The 17943-nt window shown below is 40.5% G+C and overlaps 1 protein-coding gene across 1 annotated transcript in view; it reads right to left on the reverse strand.

The window, feature by feature from the left end:
* Positions 1–1975: 1975 nt before the first annotated feature.
* Positions 1976–17943, reverse strand: part of LOC127570089 (uncharacterized) — a 37548-nt gene continuing 21580 nt past the window's right edge. Inside the window, exons 4-9 of the mRNA XM_052015369.1 lie at positions 16880–17218; positions 14324–14593; positions 11687–12034; positions 11346–11612; positions 6852–6959; positions 1976–2521 (exon numbers count right to left, since the gene is read on the reverse strand). Of these exons, the coding sequence (XP_051871329.1) occupies positions 2496–2521; positions 6852–6959; positions 11346–11612; positions 11687–12034; positions 14324–14593; positions 16880–17218 (1358 nt within the window). The 3' untranslated portion in view covers positions 1976–2495. The remainder of the gene's footprint in view (positions 2522–6851; positions 6960–11345; positions 11613–11686; positions 12035–14323; positions 14594–16879; positions 17219–17943) is intronic.

Here is a 17943-nt window from a genome sequence, read left to right on the forward strand (position 1 = left end):
AAGCTGGAAAGGGTGCAGAAAAGTTTCACAGGGATATTGCCAGTACTGGATGTCTTGAGTAATGAGGAAAGCCTAAATAGGCTGGGACCGTTTTTCCTGGAGCACAGGAGGCTGAGGGGTGACCATATGAAATCATGAGGTGAATGGTCAGTCTTTTCCCCCAGGGTAGTAGAGTCTAAAACTAGAAGGCATAGGTTTAAGGTGAGAAGAGATATAAAGGGGACCTGAGGGGCAAGGTTTTCCACACAGAGGGAGTTGGGTATATGGAACAAGTTGTCAGAGGAAGTGAGAAAGGTGGGTATAATTGCAATGTTTAAAATTCATTTAGACAGGTACATGGATAGGAAAGGTTTAGAGGAATATAGACCAAATGCAGGCAAATGGGACTAGCCTAGGGAGGCACCTTGGTGGCATGGACAAGTTGGGCTGAAGAGCCTGTTTCCATTCAATGACTCTACGTATGAATTCCAGTTTGTGCTATTGTTTTCTTACAACTGGAGATATAATGGACTCCTCAGAAATGAGCTAAACCATAGTCCTTTATTGTATGAACATGCTGCTTACAGCTTTGAACAATCAGGTAAGTACTCAGCATGGTAGACTGTAATGGAATGCTCAGTTTCCCCCAGTGGATACAATAAATGGCCTGTGAAATTATTATTTACAAGTAGGAAGAGGAGTGGCTATCCAGCCCATTGAGCCTGCTCCACCATTCATTAAGATCATGTCTGATCCTCTATATTAGCCCCATTTTCCAGTGTGATTTACATATCTCTGGATTCCCTCAAGGTCCAGAATTTATCAATTTCTGTATTGAATAAACACAGCAACCAAGTGCCCACAGCACTAAGAGTGGAGAATTCCAAAGGTTCCCAGGGTTGGGGAATCAAGAACTAAAGAGCATAGGTTTAACGTGAGAGATTTAATAGGAATTTGAGGGGCAACTTTTTTACACAAAGGGTGGTATGTATGTGGAATGAGCTGCCAGAGGAAGTGGTTGAGGCAGGTAAAATAACAACCTTTAAAAGTCAATTGGGCACGTACATGGATAGGAAAGGTTTAGAAGGTTATGGGTCAAACTCTGGCAAATGGGACTAGCTTGGATGGACATCTTGGTCAGTATGGACCAGTTGGGCTGAAGAGTGTTTCCGTACTGTATGACTCTATGTGAAGAAATTTCCTCTCATCTCAGTCCTAAATGGGCTACTGTGATTCTGAAATTGTGTAGCCCGGTCCTACACTCTGCAGCCAGGGGAACATCATCCCTGCATCCAGCCTGTCATGCCCTTTAAGAATTGTATATGTGTCGATGAAATCTCCTTCCATTCCTCTAAACTCCAAAGAATACTGTCCCAATCTACTAAATCCCTTCCCATACGGCAAACGTGTCAACCCTGAAACTATTCTATGTCCATTTGCTGCACTTTCTCTGTGGTAAGTACATTGTGGTAAATCAAAACTGTACTTAATAGTCCAGGTGCAGTCTCATCAAGGCCCTATATAATTGCAATAAGATGTCCTTTTGCCTGATTTCAAACCCTTCTGTAGTAAGAGCTGTGTGCTAATTATGTCTTGGACACATCTTTGTATGGAGTGAAATGCAGCAATCTTGTTCATTAAGACCAGCTTGATTTGCCCTAAATTACCTATTGCCAGTGTGCTCTCTGCCCATTACCAATTTGTTGGAGCTAAACTATATCGCCCTTCTGTGAATTATCCTTATGACCTTTGGAACTCATATCTAACAATGAAGGCAAAACCATTGACAAAGGTTCAGTGTTTGTAAACCATGGACTACAGGAGCATGGTGCAATGATGAGTGAATTAAATGCTGGTGGCTATTAATTGGTTCACTAGGATATAGAAAATGCAATTTAATGGTATGCTACATTGTTTGATCTTTGTTGATTACTGTACTGAGACATTAATTTAGTGGTCAGCAAAATTACACATGACACAAATTTGTTTTTGATAATGCAGTTCTTTTATATATATATTGCAACTGTAGAAGCTGTGAGAGAGCTGTTGAAGTTATATCAGACAAACCTATAATAGCTTCTATTGCAAACTGTCAATTATAATTGTTCCCATTTGAAAAGCCTAATGCAATGACTGTGTTAAATCAGAGAAAGAAAGCTGCAGGAACAAAAAAACAACTTGCTGGAGGGATTCAGAGGGTCAGGCAGCATCTGTGGAGGCAAAAGGATAATTAACGTCTGGGTGAATTAGGGTCTTGATCTGAAACATCGACTATCCCTTTGCCTTTACAGATGCTGCCTGATCTGCTGAGCTCCTCCTACAATCTGGTGTTAGCTCCAGATTCCTGCATCTCCAGTCTGCCGTGTCTCTGAAGAAACCTATGGAGCTGTTCTCAGGTAAAGGTATCAGTTCTTAATTATGTTATATTCCATGTATCCAATTCCAAACTCTTCCTTTTATTTTCCATAGCTTATTCTTATTTCACTTGTGCTACTTGCATGTAGATAGCAGATGAATCATCTCCCTTTGAAACAGACAGGATCTGTAGAGAGAAATTACCCATTGTGAAATATTTTCGCTCTGCATTAGATAGCAACGTTACAAATTTGATTAGAATGTTAATATAGGAGGACAATTAATTTCACTAACAGGAATCAATTTACTTACAGTATTTTACTATTGTTTGGTGCACTGTGAATCAGGTCACTGTCCTATAGTAATTTTAAACAACACAATTAAAGGGTAACATTGACAAAAAGGCACATGGAATATATGGTTTAATTCACTGTATTTAATCCATCCAGAGAATAAAACAGCAAGACTCTACTATCAGCAAGAGCTGATTATTATCTGTGTGAGTCAAAACCAGACAACATTCTACACTTACACTGTGAGCCAGATCTCCAATAATGCATGTTTCCTCATCTTAGATTGCAGCAAGCAAGGCCTGATTCAAGGACTTCCTTCCTGCCTCTGCTCAAGGAGTGCTATCCTGAGCAAGATGCACTCATACAACTGAAAGAAGTTTCTTTTGAAGACACATGCAATATCTGAAATAATATCATTCAAGAATTGTCAGATGATTTCCTAATACAGGCTCCATTTAGCTGATAGCTTTAGCCCTTATTTCAAAAATATTCACAATTAAGTGCTTGCCTCCCACACCAATTTTATCTAAAATCAGACAGAAACCACTGATTCTATAAATAAAATGTACAATGTTGCTTACAGCTAACCACTGCTTGTGCTGGTTATTCTGCTGTCTCTATATTTGCACTCAAGATGTGGATGATACTGGTCAGTGCCATATGGTACTTATTTTTGGTTGCTTCAGAACGTAGTGGACTTGCTTCTTGATCAAGAGTGCACATCAGATAGAGCAAGAGTGAACCACATAGGATGAATTAAGACTTACACTAAAAGATTTAAGCAAATGAAATTTCCCAAAGCTTCCTGGTGTTAGTATATGAAATATGAGATGTAAGACACAGTAAGATTGAAACTGCTGATCTTCAAGCTGTCATTCCTGTTTTTGCATTATTTATTTATTTTTGTGACTAAAAGTAATTTTATGTCTTTATGTCTGGCACTGTACTGCTGCCGCAAAAAAAAAGTTTACGACATATGTCAGTGACAATGAACCTGATTCTGATTCTAATTTAATTCTAGTTCTGTAGTTTAAAAGTAACACTATTCAACTCCATCCCTACCTAAGCTCATTTTAGTATGAAACCCCTATCCATACCTTTCTAGTTCTGACCATTTTAGCATATCCCTAGTTGGCCTCTCATCATCCATCCTTCCCGACATAAAGGTTGTCAAAAAGGTTACCCTGACAGTAAGCTGAGAAAGGATGGACTGCTGGGGCTGAATTGTTTTTTTTCCTCTGTAGATCATTTCTATACAAAACATGAAATTAGGAATGTCTAAAGCAACTGAATAAATATATTTTTGTATTATGTTTGAAGACTTTTCGTGGATTAGAAACAAAGATTTATATTACTAAAGATTAATAAAGAGATGATGCAGCACGGAGAGCTTTTGACTCTTGGAGCATAAGGATGCAGGATCTGTACAGGACAGATAGACTGCAGCTCCACACAGCCAGGATCAGTATCCTAATGAGAAGATTTGCTTGCTGTGGAGGAAGTTTTAAATTAATATGGCAGGGGACATGGCCACAGAAAGTAGCATTAAGTGGAAAATAGGTGTAAAAGGGATTGGGTGTGATGAGTAGCAGCAGCACAAGAAATAATTTTTATTGAACTTGACCAGACTAAGACAGTCCAAGAAGGTCTAAGGTAGGATTACATGTATATAAATACAAAAATCATATTTAACACGCTTGTGGAGCTATAGATGCAATTAACCACAAAAGAATACAATGTTGTGGTGATAACACAGATACAGCTTTAAAAAAAAGGGCAGGAATGAGTTCTAAATACTCCTGCATACAGTGTGTGGCAAAGAGAAAAGAGAGAGTGACAGCACTGATTAAAGAAAGCATTGCGAGAGAGAGGATATCCTGGAATGACCTATCTGTTTAGAATTATGAAACAGTAGAGCTGTGATAAAACTACTGGGACTATTCCAGAGGCCATTAACTTGTGGCAAGGACAGTGTGGAGCAAACTTGAATGGAAATTGCAGGGATATGTAAATGCCATAGAGAGTAATGATGTTTAGAAGTGTAGCTAATGAGCTCATAAAATAATGCAGCACAGAAGGGGATATCCAGACCATCAAGTGTTAGTTATTTATTATGATCTTTGAGAACTCTGTTATCCACTGTGGTCTTAACTCTGAGCTAATGGAAATTCTTAAATATTAAGTGCTTCCCATGAAGATGGAAAAATGAAAATGGAAGGTGATAATGAAGAATCAAAAATACACATGCATTTTATTGGATATTTGAGAGTAAATGCAGACCATTTCTGCATTTCAGTGCATTTCTTTTTTAAGTAAAAATTATAAAGGTGTACCTAGTAACCATGAACACGTAATTGAAAATTTATGACTGTCCTGTTCTAGTTTCAATATTTTAATGCTACCTTGCATTTGCTGGATTTCTTTGGGAATTGAGAAAAGTTGAGATGTCTCTTCGCTTGATTGAAGAGGATCCTGTCTTTGATTTTCAAAACCTGTGCATGCAGATTATGATTCCTGTTCCATAATGTGTGAGAAATACTTTCTCCCATAATGGTCATGTTCAATGTACAAAGTGGGATTTATTGTGTGTAGATATCAGCACATAAGATGAATTATTAAATCACTATCATACATGAATATCCAACTATGAGAGATAGAACATAGAACATTACAGCACAGTAAAGGCCCTTTGGCCCACAATGTTGTGCCATTTTATCCTGCTCTAATAGCTATCTAACCCTTCCCTCCCACATAGCTCCCCATTTCTCTATCATTCATATGTCTAATTCCTCTATCGTGCATTTCTCTATCATTCATGTGTCTAAAGATCATCGCCAAAGGCGCAGCAATCTCTTCCCTCGCTTCCCGTAATAACCTTGGATATATCCTGTCCGGCCCCGGTGACTTATCTATCCTAATGTTTTTCAAAAGTTCCAGCCTCTTTCCTCACATCAACATGCCCTAGCGTATCAGCCTGTCGTACTTCTGCTCTGAGGAAGGCCCAATATGGAAGGTACCACCAGACTTAAGGACAGCTTCTACCCCACTGTGATAAGACTATTGAATGGTTCCCTTATACAATGAGATAGACTCTGACCTCACGATCCACCTTGTTGTGACCTTGCACATTATTGCACTGCACTTTCTTTGTAGCTGTGATACTTTACTCTGTACTGTTATTGTTTTTATCTGTACTACATCAATGCACTCTGTACTAACCCAATGTAACTGCACTGTGTAATGAATTGATCTGTACGATCGGTATGCAAGACAAGTTTTTCACTGTACCTCGTTACAAGTGACAGTAATAAACCAGTATCAATAAAACTACAGCCTGGCACATGATTGCAAAGCCAATTAAACGTGTTACCTGTTCAAGACGAAAAGTTTTTAATAAAACATTGACCTTAAAAAAGACTCCCTTTCTTATAAGTTCATTCTATTGCTTCTATGAAGACAATCAAGCCTTTAATATCCACAATAAGAAGATATAGTACAGCTGGTCTGAAGAAGAAACAACATCCATCCAGTTCAACTAGTCCTGGTAATTATAAAAGACAGCAGTAGTAGGTGGAATCATCAGATGAGCAAATTCCAGCAAATTGAGGGCTTTGAAGCTACAAGGCCACGAGCAACTGATCCACCAAAAATGCTGCTTTTACCATCTGTCATGTCTCAAATTACTAAAACACCCAATGCAAAAATGTTATTTTCTGAACAGGATCTAGCTCATTTCTGTTTAATGGAATCATCAGTTTTTGCCTAGCAAACCTGTGCATATCAGGGAGTGTGTGGCTCGAGTTTTAAGGTTGGAAGTGAGTATCAAAATCAAACCCAATCTTCTGCCCAGTGCAAGTAGTCTTGCATGGATTACAAGATCAACTAACATGGGAATTGCTTCTACCATTGCCTCAAAACTTGCCTTCTTGCCCAAGAATTTGATCAACTACTCCAATTTGTGTGTCACTACTATGTGCCTTGGAACATTATATGACTTAGAAGATCCATGTAGATTTGTCATTTTTCACATTTCACCAGTTGCAGTCTTGTCTAAAAGTCACAACATTCTGGAAATTCAGAAAATATTGTCTTCTGAGAATAACTGGATATTATAAATACGAACACGAGTATTTATCTAATTCAAGTGAACTTCTGTAAAAATTGAAGCAAAGGTTTAATTGCCATAACCAATTTTTGGACACATGCTGTGTTAAGGTTTCTTACCTGAAATCTCGCGCTTTCTTAGGCATAAGACCACTGGCAGCATAATGATGAGTAGAAGAGCCAGACATCCGATAATAATTACATTTGTGTGTTTGAAAGTGTAATCATCTGTCAGAACAATAAGCATAAGTTTCACCCTTAGTTCATAGATTAAATTAGTATAATTTAAATGTATATCCAGTGACTCAGTAGCCACAGCCTGATTTACCTTTAAGATAAACGGAGCAGAGGATCTGGACTTAATCCCTGATTCAAGTTAATTTACCTCACTTTTGGAAAGGTTGGAGTTATATAACAGTTCTCAGTGTATTTTGGTTCTCAATGTATTAGGGAAGGAAGACAAATCGCATAATGCTTTAGTTCCTTGTTTCAAACAGGATGTTGGTAACCGCAAGATCAGAAGAAATGAAGAAATAAGAGCAACAACCAACTCCATGGTGCCTCAAGCCTCCTTGGCTGTTCAATGAGATCTTAGCAAGTGAGGTGTGTGTGTGTGTGTGTGTGTGTGTGTGTGTGTGTGTGTGTGTGTGTGTGTGTGTGTGTGTGTGTGTGTGTGTGTGTGTGTGTGTGTGTGTGTGTGTGTGTGTGTGTGTGTATATATATTATATATATATATATATATATATATATAAATATATATAGGGAGTGGGGAGGAGGGGATACGTTGGTGAAGCACTTTTACCTTTCTGATATTCAATGTAAAATCCATTCTCTGCTATGTTTCAGTGAAAGGGTCAACAATGGATTGGAGCTCAGCCTTCATGTGTCATCTGTGCTTTCACTCATTGACCAAGGTTGGCATACTTTGGTTCTGGAATAAAAGTTGAATAACTTCCTGCTTGTCCTACAGACTAAGATCATTCCAGTGGAGAGTTCATTGGATACAAGGTAAAATATTTCACTGATAAAGGTTGAAAAGATGCAATGACATAATCCTGCTTGACCCCAGTCCAGGACAGGGTCCATGGGGATATGTTGGTGAGGATCACAACTTGCACATCATCATGAAGCCAGTGGAGGATGGTGGTAGACTTTTGAAGACAGTCAGATTTGGGAAGAATATCCCTCTCAATTGATGGGGCCAAAGAAGTTAAATATACAAAGACTGTAAGAGATTCTTCAAGTATATGAAAAGGAAGAAAATGACAATCTTCACATCATTGCATTTTCTTTTAATTCAATATCATTCTTAACTTCCTTCACCAACTCAGCCTTCATATGTTTGCAAGTGCCTTTATTTAATTTTAAAATGCTAGTTTCATGCTCTCAAACTGAAGATAAAATCCTATCATTTTGTGATCTCTCTTCCCTGCAGGTTCCAGGGTAGATTTTCTGATGTGGCCTTAAAGTCAGATGATAATATAAATTGCATGCAACTGAGTCTCAGAATTCTATGCACTCAGATGCTCTATCCTGGGTGCAGTTCCAAGACCCATTTTTCTCAAACTAAAGACACAGGAAGTGCTTCTAGAATTAAAAAAAAGATAACATTTTAAGATTAAATGTCAAACAAGTTATTTCTTCAAATTTCACAATAAATCCTGATTTGGTGAACTAAGTCAACACCCATTTCTATCAGTCCAACCTATCAACTCGAACTTATCAATCCCATCTTGGTATTGGTATTGGTATATTATTGTTACTTGTACTGAGGTACAGTGAAAAGCTTGTCTTACAAACCAATCATACAGGTCAATTTGTTACACAGTGCAGTTACATTGAGTCAGTACAGAGTGCATTAATATAGTACAGGTAAAAACAATAACAGTACAGAGTAAAGTGTCACAGCTACAGAGAAAGTGCAGTGCAATAAGGTGCGAGGTCACAAGAAGGTAGATTGTGAGGTCATAGTCCATCTTATTGTATAAGGGAACTGTCCAATAGTCTTATCAGATCGGGGTAGAAGCTGTCCTTAAGTCTGGTGGTACGTGCCTTCAGGCTCCTGTATCTTCTACGCAATGGAAGAGGAGAGAAGAGAGAATGTCCCGGGTGGGTGGGGTCTTTGATTATGCTGGCTGCCTCACCAAGACAGCGAGAGGTAAAGAGGTAAAGTAGGGGCTGGTATCCATAATGCGCTGGGCTGTATCCACAACTCTCTGCAGTTTCTTGCATCCTGGGCAGAGCACTTGCTGTACCAAGCCGTGATACATCCAGATAGGATGCTTCCTGTGGTGCATCTGTAAAAGCTGGTGAGAGTCAAAGGGGACAAACCAAATTTCTTTAGCCTCCTGAGGAAGTAGAGGCGCTGGTGAGCTTTCTTGGCCATGGCTTCTATGTGATTTGAGCAGGACAGGCTGTTGGTGATGCTCACTCCCAGGAACTTGAAGCTCTCAACGCTCTCGACCTCAGCACCATTGATGTAGACAGGTGTATGTACACCACCCCCTTTCCTGAAGTCAATGACCAGCTCTTTTGTTTGTTGACATTGAGGGAAAGGTTGTTGTCATGACACCATTCCACTAAGCTCTCTATCTCCTTCCTGTACTCCGACTCATCACTGTTTGAGATACGGCCTACAACGGTGGTATCATCTGCAAACTTGTAGATGGAGTTAGAGCAGAATCTGGCCACACAGTCATGAGTGTATAGGGAGTAGAGTAGAGGGCCGAGGACGCAGCCTTGTGAGGCACCAGTGTTGAGAATAATCATGCCGGAGGTATTGCTGCCTATCCTCACTGATTGCGGTCTGTTTGTTAGAAAGTCAAGGTTCCAGTTACAGAAGGAGGTCTTGAGTCCTAGGTCTCGGAATTTGGTGATAAGCTTACTTGGGATTATTGCATTGAGGGCAGAGCTGTAGTCAATAAACAATAGTCTAATGTAGGTGTCTTTACCGTCCAGATGCTCCAGAGCTGAGTATAGGGCCAGGGAGATGGCATCCGCTGTAGAACTGTTTCGGCAATGGGGGAATCGCAATGGGTCCAGGTTGTCTGGTAGGCTGGAGTTGATGTGTGCCATGACCAACCTCTCAAAGCACTTCATGGTGGTGGATGTCAGAGCCACTGGTCAGTAATCATTGAGGCATGTTACCTTGCTTTTCTTCGGTACTGGGATGATGGTGGTCTTCTTAAAACAGGCGAAAACCTGAGCTTGAAGCAGGGAGAGGTTGACTATGTCCGCAAATACTTCTGCCAGCTGATCAGCACAAGATCTGAGCACACGGCCAGGGACACCATCTGGGCCAGGTGCTTTCCTCGTGTTCACTTTCCAGAAGACTGATCTTATGTCCTCCACTGTGATCACAGGTTCAGCTTCATTGGTGGCTGTCAGGGTGGATGGTGACAATCCACTTCCCTTCTGTTCAAGACGTGCATAGAATGTGTTAAGTCCATCCGGAAGGGATGTACACCAGCCAGTTATTGTACACCAGCCAATTATTTCCCATCCAAATATCCCCAGCCAACTATTAACAGCCAATCATTCCCTAGTAATTATTCTCCTGCCAATAATTCCCATACAACTATTTGCAACCAGATATTCTACCAGAAGAGGCATTTAACAATGACTAAGTATATTCAAGTAAGTGATTAATGCAACACAATGATAGATTGACACATTAGGCTGGATTTTGTGAGATAATAATGGCAAAACTGCTAATGTTCATTCTTGTTCCTGCATGTAATTGGCAACATTGGGATTTCCTCTTGCTATACAAATGCAGATACTCAAGCGATGCTATCAGCAACATGCTGATTGCCGGGAAACAGACTACAATTTGATATTTCAAGTCAGAGACAAGTTGTGGTGATTCCCCATTACAGACAGTGGCGAATGACCTTCAGATGATGTGCAAACATAGTACATCCAAAGAGTCTCTGTCCATTGAATTAAATAGAGGGGAACGGCTGTGTGCAACTAGTGTAAATATTTTTCGTACACTTTTGAAGCATTTTAATGTATCTGAGTTTTAAAATGGTCTGCATATGGTTAAAGCTTCTGTTTATAAAATAATGTACATGACTAAACGTTTTTGATTTTTTTTAATGGCATGGGGACATTAAGTCTTTGAGAGCTTAGTCTAAGTCAGAAGGTATAAATTTGTATGTTTCTCTTCTTTTCTGTGTACCCACATGATGATTCACATGGAGAGCCTTGCCGAAAAGGATATGAAAGGCTCCTCCCTCCCACTTCTCACTGCAAATCCCCCTGCCCTCCACTTGGGTCGTCACTGGATTCAAAACTGAGGTCAGCAGTGAGTGCAAAAGCCTTGCTGTTGCCTGCAAAGTCAGATTTTCTATTTTTACCCCAATCAGCAAAACTGGATGTCAGGAGCACCACTATTTAATAAAGTGTGCAGGGGGATTTAACAGTTAAATCTCCAGTAAGAGTGTAATGGAGTACAAAGGTCTAAAAATAATTGTACATGAACAGCCATGATTAATCTCTGAATAATGAAGAGTGCAATTGGATATGAGAAATAAGTAGCAAACAATAAAAATCAGCAGGTGTCAAGAACATTCTGTGGAAGTCATAAAGAGCAAGAACTGAGTCACTTACTGTAAACTTTCTGAAATAGGATTAAATATTTTGGAACGTTTTGATGAAACAAACCGCATGTCCAGCTCCTTTTGTCTTTATCAGCTTTCTGAATAATCAGCCGTAAAAATTTCTCTTCTGTTTCTTCATCCTTAAAAATTTTCTCTTCAACAGTTTTACCTTCACTATTGATCCAAACAAGTCTCATTGATTCAGTGACCTCAGACACAGAGCAGGTCAGGGTAATATTGTCTCCTTCAGTCATTGCATCAGATGGTTCAGCTGTCACTGAGGTAACAAAACAAGTCATTAGATTTTAAGCACTGATTTCATCACTAAAAGATGCAGCATCTGTCTCTTACCTTTAACAGTGATCAACTTAATGGTCACATATTTATCTGAGCCCAAAAAACACGAGTAAACTCCTGCATCTTCAAACAGTACAGGGGCAATCCTCACACTGAAATCCATCCCATTGGATTTTGCTGCTATAGGTACCAGTCGATTCCCAAAATGAGTCCTGTTTACATTGATGGGCATAAATCTTGATACAGACGCGATTTCTTTCTCCTGACTTTGAAGATGAGATGATCTCCAAGTCCATGTAGCATGATTAGGGTGAACAACATCATAATAATGAAAGCAAATCAGCTGAAGTTCACTGTGTTCTGCAGCTGGGCGATAAAGTTGGTAACTCTTAAACTTTAAATCTGCAATGCAGTGAACAACATGTTAGAACCATAGAACCATACAGCACAAAACAGGCCCTTCGGCCCACCATGCTGTGCCATCCATCAAACCACCCCCACACTACCTAACCCCTTCCTCCCGCATATCCCCCCCATCCCACACTCCTCCATATGCCTATCCAACAAGCTCTTGAACCTGTTCAATGTATCTGCATCCACCACCACCCCAGGCAGTGCATTCCATGCACCAACCACTCTCTGGGTGAAAAACCTCCCCCTGACATCTCCCCTGAACCTCCCATGCATAACCTTAAAGCCATGCCCTCTCGTCTTGAGCATTGGTGCCCTAGGAAGGAGGCGCTGACTGTCTACTCTATCTATTCCTCTCAGTATTTTATATACCTCTATCATGTCTCCTCTCATCCTCCTCCTTTCCAGTGAATAAAGCCCTAGCACCCTTAAGCCTCTCCTCATATTCAATACTCTCTAATCCAGGCAGCATCCTGGTAAATCTCCTCTGCACCCTCTCCAACGCCTCCACATCCTTCCTATAATGAGGCGACCAGAACTAAACACAGTACTCTAAGTGTGGCCTAAGTAGAGTTTTGTAAAGCTGCATCATCACCTCGCGGCTCTTAAACTCAATCCCGCGACTTATGAAAGCCAACATCCCATTGGCCTTCTTAACTGCTCTTTCCACCTGTGAGGCAACTTTCAATGAACTGTGAATATGAACCCCCAGATCCCTCTGCTCCTCCACACTACCAAGTACCTTGCCATTCACCCAGTACTCTGCCCTGGAGTTTGTCCTTCCAAAGTGTACCACCTCACACTTCTCCGGATTGCACTCCATCTGCCACTTGTCAGCCCAGCTCTGCATCCTATCAATATCCCTCTAAGCTCCGACAGCCCTCCACACTATCCACAACACCGCCTATCTTAGTGTCGTCCGCAAACTTACTAACCCAGCCCTCCACCCCCTCATCTAAGTCATCTATAAATATCACAAAAAGTAGAGGACCCAGAACCGATCCCTGCGGGACACCACTAGTCACTGCCTTCCAATCCGAGGGCACTCCTTCCACCACAACCTTCTGCTTTCTACATGCAAGCCAATTCCAAATCCACACAGCCAAGCTTCCTTGGATCCCTTGGCCTCTGACCTTTTGAAGAAGCCTACCATGAGGAACCTTATCAAACGCCTTACTAAAATCCATGTAAACCACATCCACCTCACTGCCCTCATCAATCTTCCTGGTCACCTCCTCAAAGAACTCTATCAGGCTTGTGAGGCAAGATCTTCCCTTCACAAAGAATTTAATAGTGAATAAGATGGAGAAAAACTTGAGGATAAATCCTGTGTTATTTTTAAATTCTCATAGTTTCATTTCATCCAGTATTGAAATTTCATAAAGTGAGTCAATTAAGTAGGAAAAGTCAGAAGAAATACTTGGAAGTGAAACACTTCTTCCCTGAACAACCTCCCCAAAGCTCTTCCCTTTCTGCTGGTTCTTTGCACACACTTAAAATTTAATTGACCTAGCTTTTAGTCACCACTTTTCCACTAACACCAATGCGGAGTCCATTTTTGCTCAACGAAGCATTAACTTTGCTCATACATCTTTCTACTTTTGTCATAAATGTCATTCCTATTTAACAGTGCAATGTTCCCCTCTCGACTTTTCACCTTCCCCCTCCCGACTTTTCACCTTCCCCTCCACCACGCTATTTTCTCCTTGTATTTTATATACAACTGAATTATTTCAGTGACTATCCAATATCTATTGTAGGGTCACTTTGGTTTTACACTGATGGACATCAATGATGCTTTTTGCTATTTTAATAAATCTTTCTACCATATTTAACACAAGTGCATTTTTTCCCTTCTATATCAAAGTATCCCTTTCAGCTTTTTCCTCCTTCCTCACAAAGCCCATTCCCAGGCTCTGCTTCCTTCCATCTGCCATTTCCACTTCCCACCACATGCTTTCTTTTCTTAGTTATCCTCCACTTCAACCCTTCCCTTATTTCTATTATTAACATCCTTCTCTTTTCAGTTCCTGGTTGGTGATTCCCAGGCCTTCCCCTTTTCTATGAGCCCAGATGAATGCAGGTTTTAAACCCGAGTATTCAACAGCTGAACTTGGTTAGAAGGGTCACTGAGGGGAGGGAGAGCTGTTTTTTGCTCAGTGCTATTCTGAGCACTGGGCCACCAGCATTCCAACTGTAAGGGATCCGCTCATGGTTGACATGTATCACTCCACTTTGTATGCAACAGTTTGAACTGGTAACTCTTTAATATATGCTTACATGAGGACACAGAAAAATCGGTTCGTCCTGTGTGAATAATGGATCCATCTCCCCGCACTTCACAAGCGTACATCTCCTTATCCTCTACTACAACATGTTTAATTATCAGATAGATTGTGTTATTTAGTCGGATCTGATCAGTGTTCCTTCTGTTCTGCTGAGATGTGCCCAATTGTTTCCAATGAAGGCTGACAGTATTGGAGGGTTTGGAGATGGTACAGCTGAGGGTAACATCACTGCCAACCATAGGCTGCCGTGGGCTTGACTCAACTGTAAAAAACAGATCAAACTGTGAGAATTGTGGCATGTAAATACAACAATTAGGTTCAATTTTTGCACTTTGATGCATTAAAATGTCAACTCAGATTACACTCACGCACTTCAGTTGTAGATCAACACAATGGAGCCATTAAATCTTGTTTCATTAAGGTAAGTGAGGCAGAGCAGAACCAATGACCTTCACCCCTGAATCAACTGGATTGTCAGGATTCAGCTCATAGTTACAAGGTTTTAATGACATTTGTGGATGTCAACATCACAGTGGGCAGGTGATAGAGTTTCACCAGAGGATGTGCTAGAAATATAGAGCACCTGTTATCAGACATAGAGAAAACACCTGTTCATGATGTGCCAGCACACTTCAATAAGACCATCCAACATGTGCACTGCAGTCCATATCAAAGATCAGTACAGCCCCAATGTTATTTACATTAGTGCTTTCCTCAGAGGACCCCAATCATTCAGTCTCCACAGGGAATGGCTCTTAAGGAGGGGTATGTTCTCAAAATGTTCACATTGACTTTTTAGTCCTACCTACAACATGGTCAGTAGTAATCAGATCTTTCAACGGGAACAGCGGACGCTAATTGCACTGGTGCTCCATTCATGTGACATTGTTCTACTATACATTATGCACAATGAGTGCCACTAAAATGTAAGTGAATTGAATAAAACACTGTAGATGCTGGACATCTGAAATAAAAACAAAATGCACCAGAAATACCTAGCAGGTCAGGCTGTATCTATGGCAAGAGAAACTAACTTTTCAGGTTGTGATCATAGATTAAAACTTAATAATGTGAGACATCACCCCCATTATTTTCAATTGCAAGCTCATATCTGGTGCCACCTTGGGAACAATAGTCCCAGACCAGAACAAATCAGGACCACAACAGCAGTTTGGAATGTGAAACACTTCATTTGGAATACTTCAATAAGCAAGGATGTTTCACAGCTTAGCAACATCTTTCCTTGTCAGAACTTACTAGTTTTATTTTTTTTTAAGATTGCTAAAGAATACAGGGTCATGAATGCCCTACCTTCTTCTGCAGTACGTCCGGCAGGTGCAACGTGTAACAATCAGGAACAGTGTTACTGGCCGATCTTATCTCTATCCTATTATTCTTTGGTTAATTAGGACAGATGCTCCATTTCTCTAGTACCAAAGTTCAATCCAAGTTAAAAAGAGTGTGCCAGTTTGGAGACAGTAATTATTCTTTTTTTGGAATGTTCCCTCGTTTGCTATTTCTTAGGAAATTACAAACCTGTTTTTGCTCATTCTGATTATTTCACCAAAAATAAAGAACAAATCTTTCTCCTGTTTAATGAAATATTCACTCTGCACAGTGATATAAATCTCATCTGACCCTGGCAACTCCTTGACATCAAATTGGCAATTACTATACAGAATCAATACCGGACCTTTTCAAGATTTTGTCATAGAGTCACACAGCACAGAAACAGGCCCTTCAGCCCAAATGGTCCATGGCAGCCCAGATTCCCACCTAAGCTAGTCCAATTTGCCCGCATTTGGCCTATATCCCTATAAACCTTTCCTATCCATGTATCTGTCCAAGTACCGTTTTAAATGTTGTTAACGTACCTGCCTGAACCACTTCCTCTGGCAGCTCATGGTAGCGTAGCGGTTAGCGTAATGACATTACAGCGCCAGCAACCCGGGTTCAATTCCGGCTGCTGTCCGTAAGGAGTTTGAACGTTCTCCCCGTGTCTGCGTGGGTTTCCTCCAGGTGCTCCAGTTTCCTCCCACATTCCAAAGATGTATGGGTTAGGAAGTTGTGGGCATGCTATGTTGGCGCCAGAAGTGTGACGACACTTGTGGGCTGCGCCCAGAACACCATCAAAAGATGCATTTCCCTGTGTGTTTCGCTGTACATGTGACTAATAACGATACCTTATTCCATATACTGACCACCCTCTGGGTGAAAAAGTTGCCCCTCAGGCTCCTATTAAATCTCTCCCCTCTCACCTTAAACCTATGCCCTCTTAATCTTGATTCTCCAATCCTGGAAAAAAGACTGTGCACATCCACCCTATCTATGCCCCTCATAATTTTATACACCTCTATAAGATCACTTCTCATTCTCCTAGGCTCCAATGAATAAAGTCCCAATTTGCTCAACCTTTCTCCATAACTCAGTCCCTCAAGTCCCAGCAACATCCTCATAAATCTCCTCTACACTCTAACAGCATCCTTCTTATAGCAGGGTATCCAAAACTGAACACAATATTCCAAATACCAACGTCTTGTCCACTCACCTTTAATCCCAGATATTTCATATTGTTTCAACATTTTATATATCGGCTGTGTTTGAGTCAAAATGAACAATCCTGAAAGTTTAAAGGTGGGTTTTGTAATTTTCAGATCCAGAGTACCGTACTCCCATTTGACTTTCTTGTGCAAATAATTGTTAAAGTCATCACTCCATTGTGCACTCCAAGAACCCCAGTTATCTTTGTTTAATGTAACCAGCTGCTGGATTTCTTGTCCCGAGTGGGGTTTCCATTCCCAGACAACAGATCCATTCTCAGGAATATCTGGTCCTTCTAAAAGAATGTCACCTCTTTTATCCAAAAAATAAATAGGGTTTGGGCTGCCTGTTGAAAAGAGGAACAATGTCAACATTTTAATAACAAACTGCAATTTCTTAGTCTCATGTCTAGAATTATTAACAATGTTGACTCACTTGCAGTTATACTTTTATAATTAACTAATCATGTTGCCTGTACTCCAGGCATTAAGTCAGAACATCTCCAATATATATTTGATGTTTCGGTTGCTAGTCATTAAACCATGCCATCATTGTGACAAAGCATAATCAAAATGAATGGGAGGGGATGATTACATAAGAGGTCACAGAAAGTAAATGCTCCAAATCTCCCTTTGATTGCTGAACAAAGGGTTCAGCAGTATAAAGATGGGAGAAGAAGGCAGGAGAAAAATTGGTGTGGCGTTACGTACCGCAACAATAGAAACACAACGAGCCAGGTTTCCACACTTAGATCTACTTATTAATAACTACTTGTAATAATAAGAGAAAAGGAAACGTTAGATGTTAGATACTGATCACACTAAACCAAAGTGTGTGTGTGTGGCTAGTTCCCAAACCACCCAGTCTAGGAATAGTTCTCAAAGTTTTATGATGGCAAACCAGTTCAGTTCAGCAAGTCATGAAGTAGAACGATGAGCAAAGGCTTCTGAAAACCACGTTAGAATGTAGAATAGAATGTAGAGAGAAGGAGTTTATGAAATCCACAGATTCCATGATGGAACTAATACGACGCCTCAATCACTGAAGATCTCCATGGGTTTGTTCCGAAGT

The sequence above is a fragment of the Pristis pectinata genome, chromosome 4 (assembly GCF_009764475.1).
Source record: "Pristis pectinata isolate sPriPec2 chromosome 4, sPriPec2.1.pri, whole genome shotgun sequence".
Lineage (NCBI taxonomy): Eukaryota > Metazoa > Chordata > Chondrichthyes > Rhinopristiformes > Pristidae > Pristis > Pristis pectinata.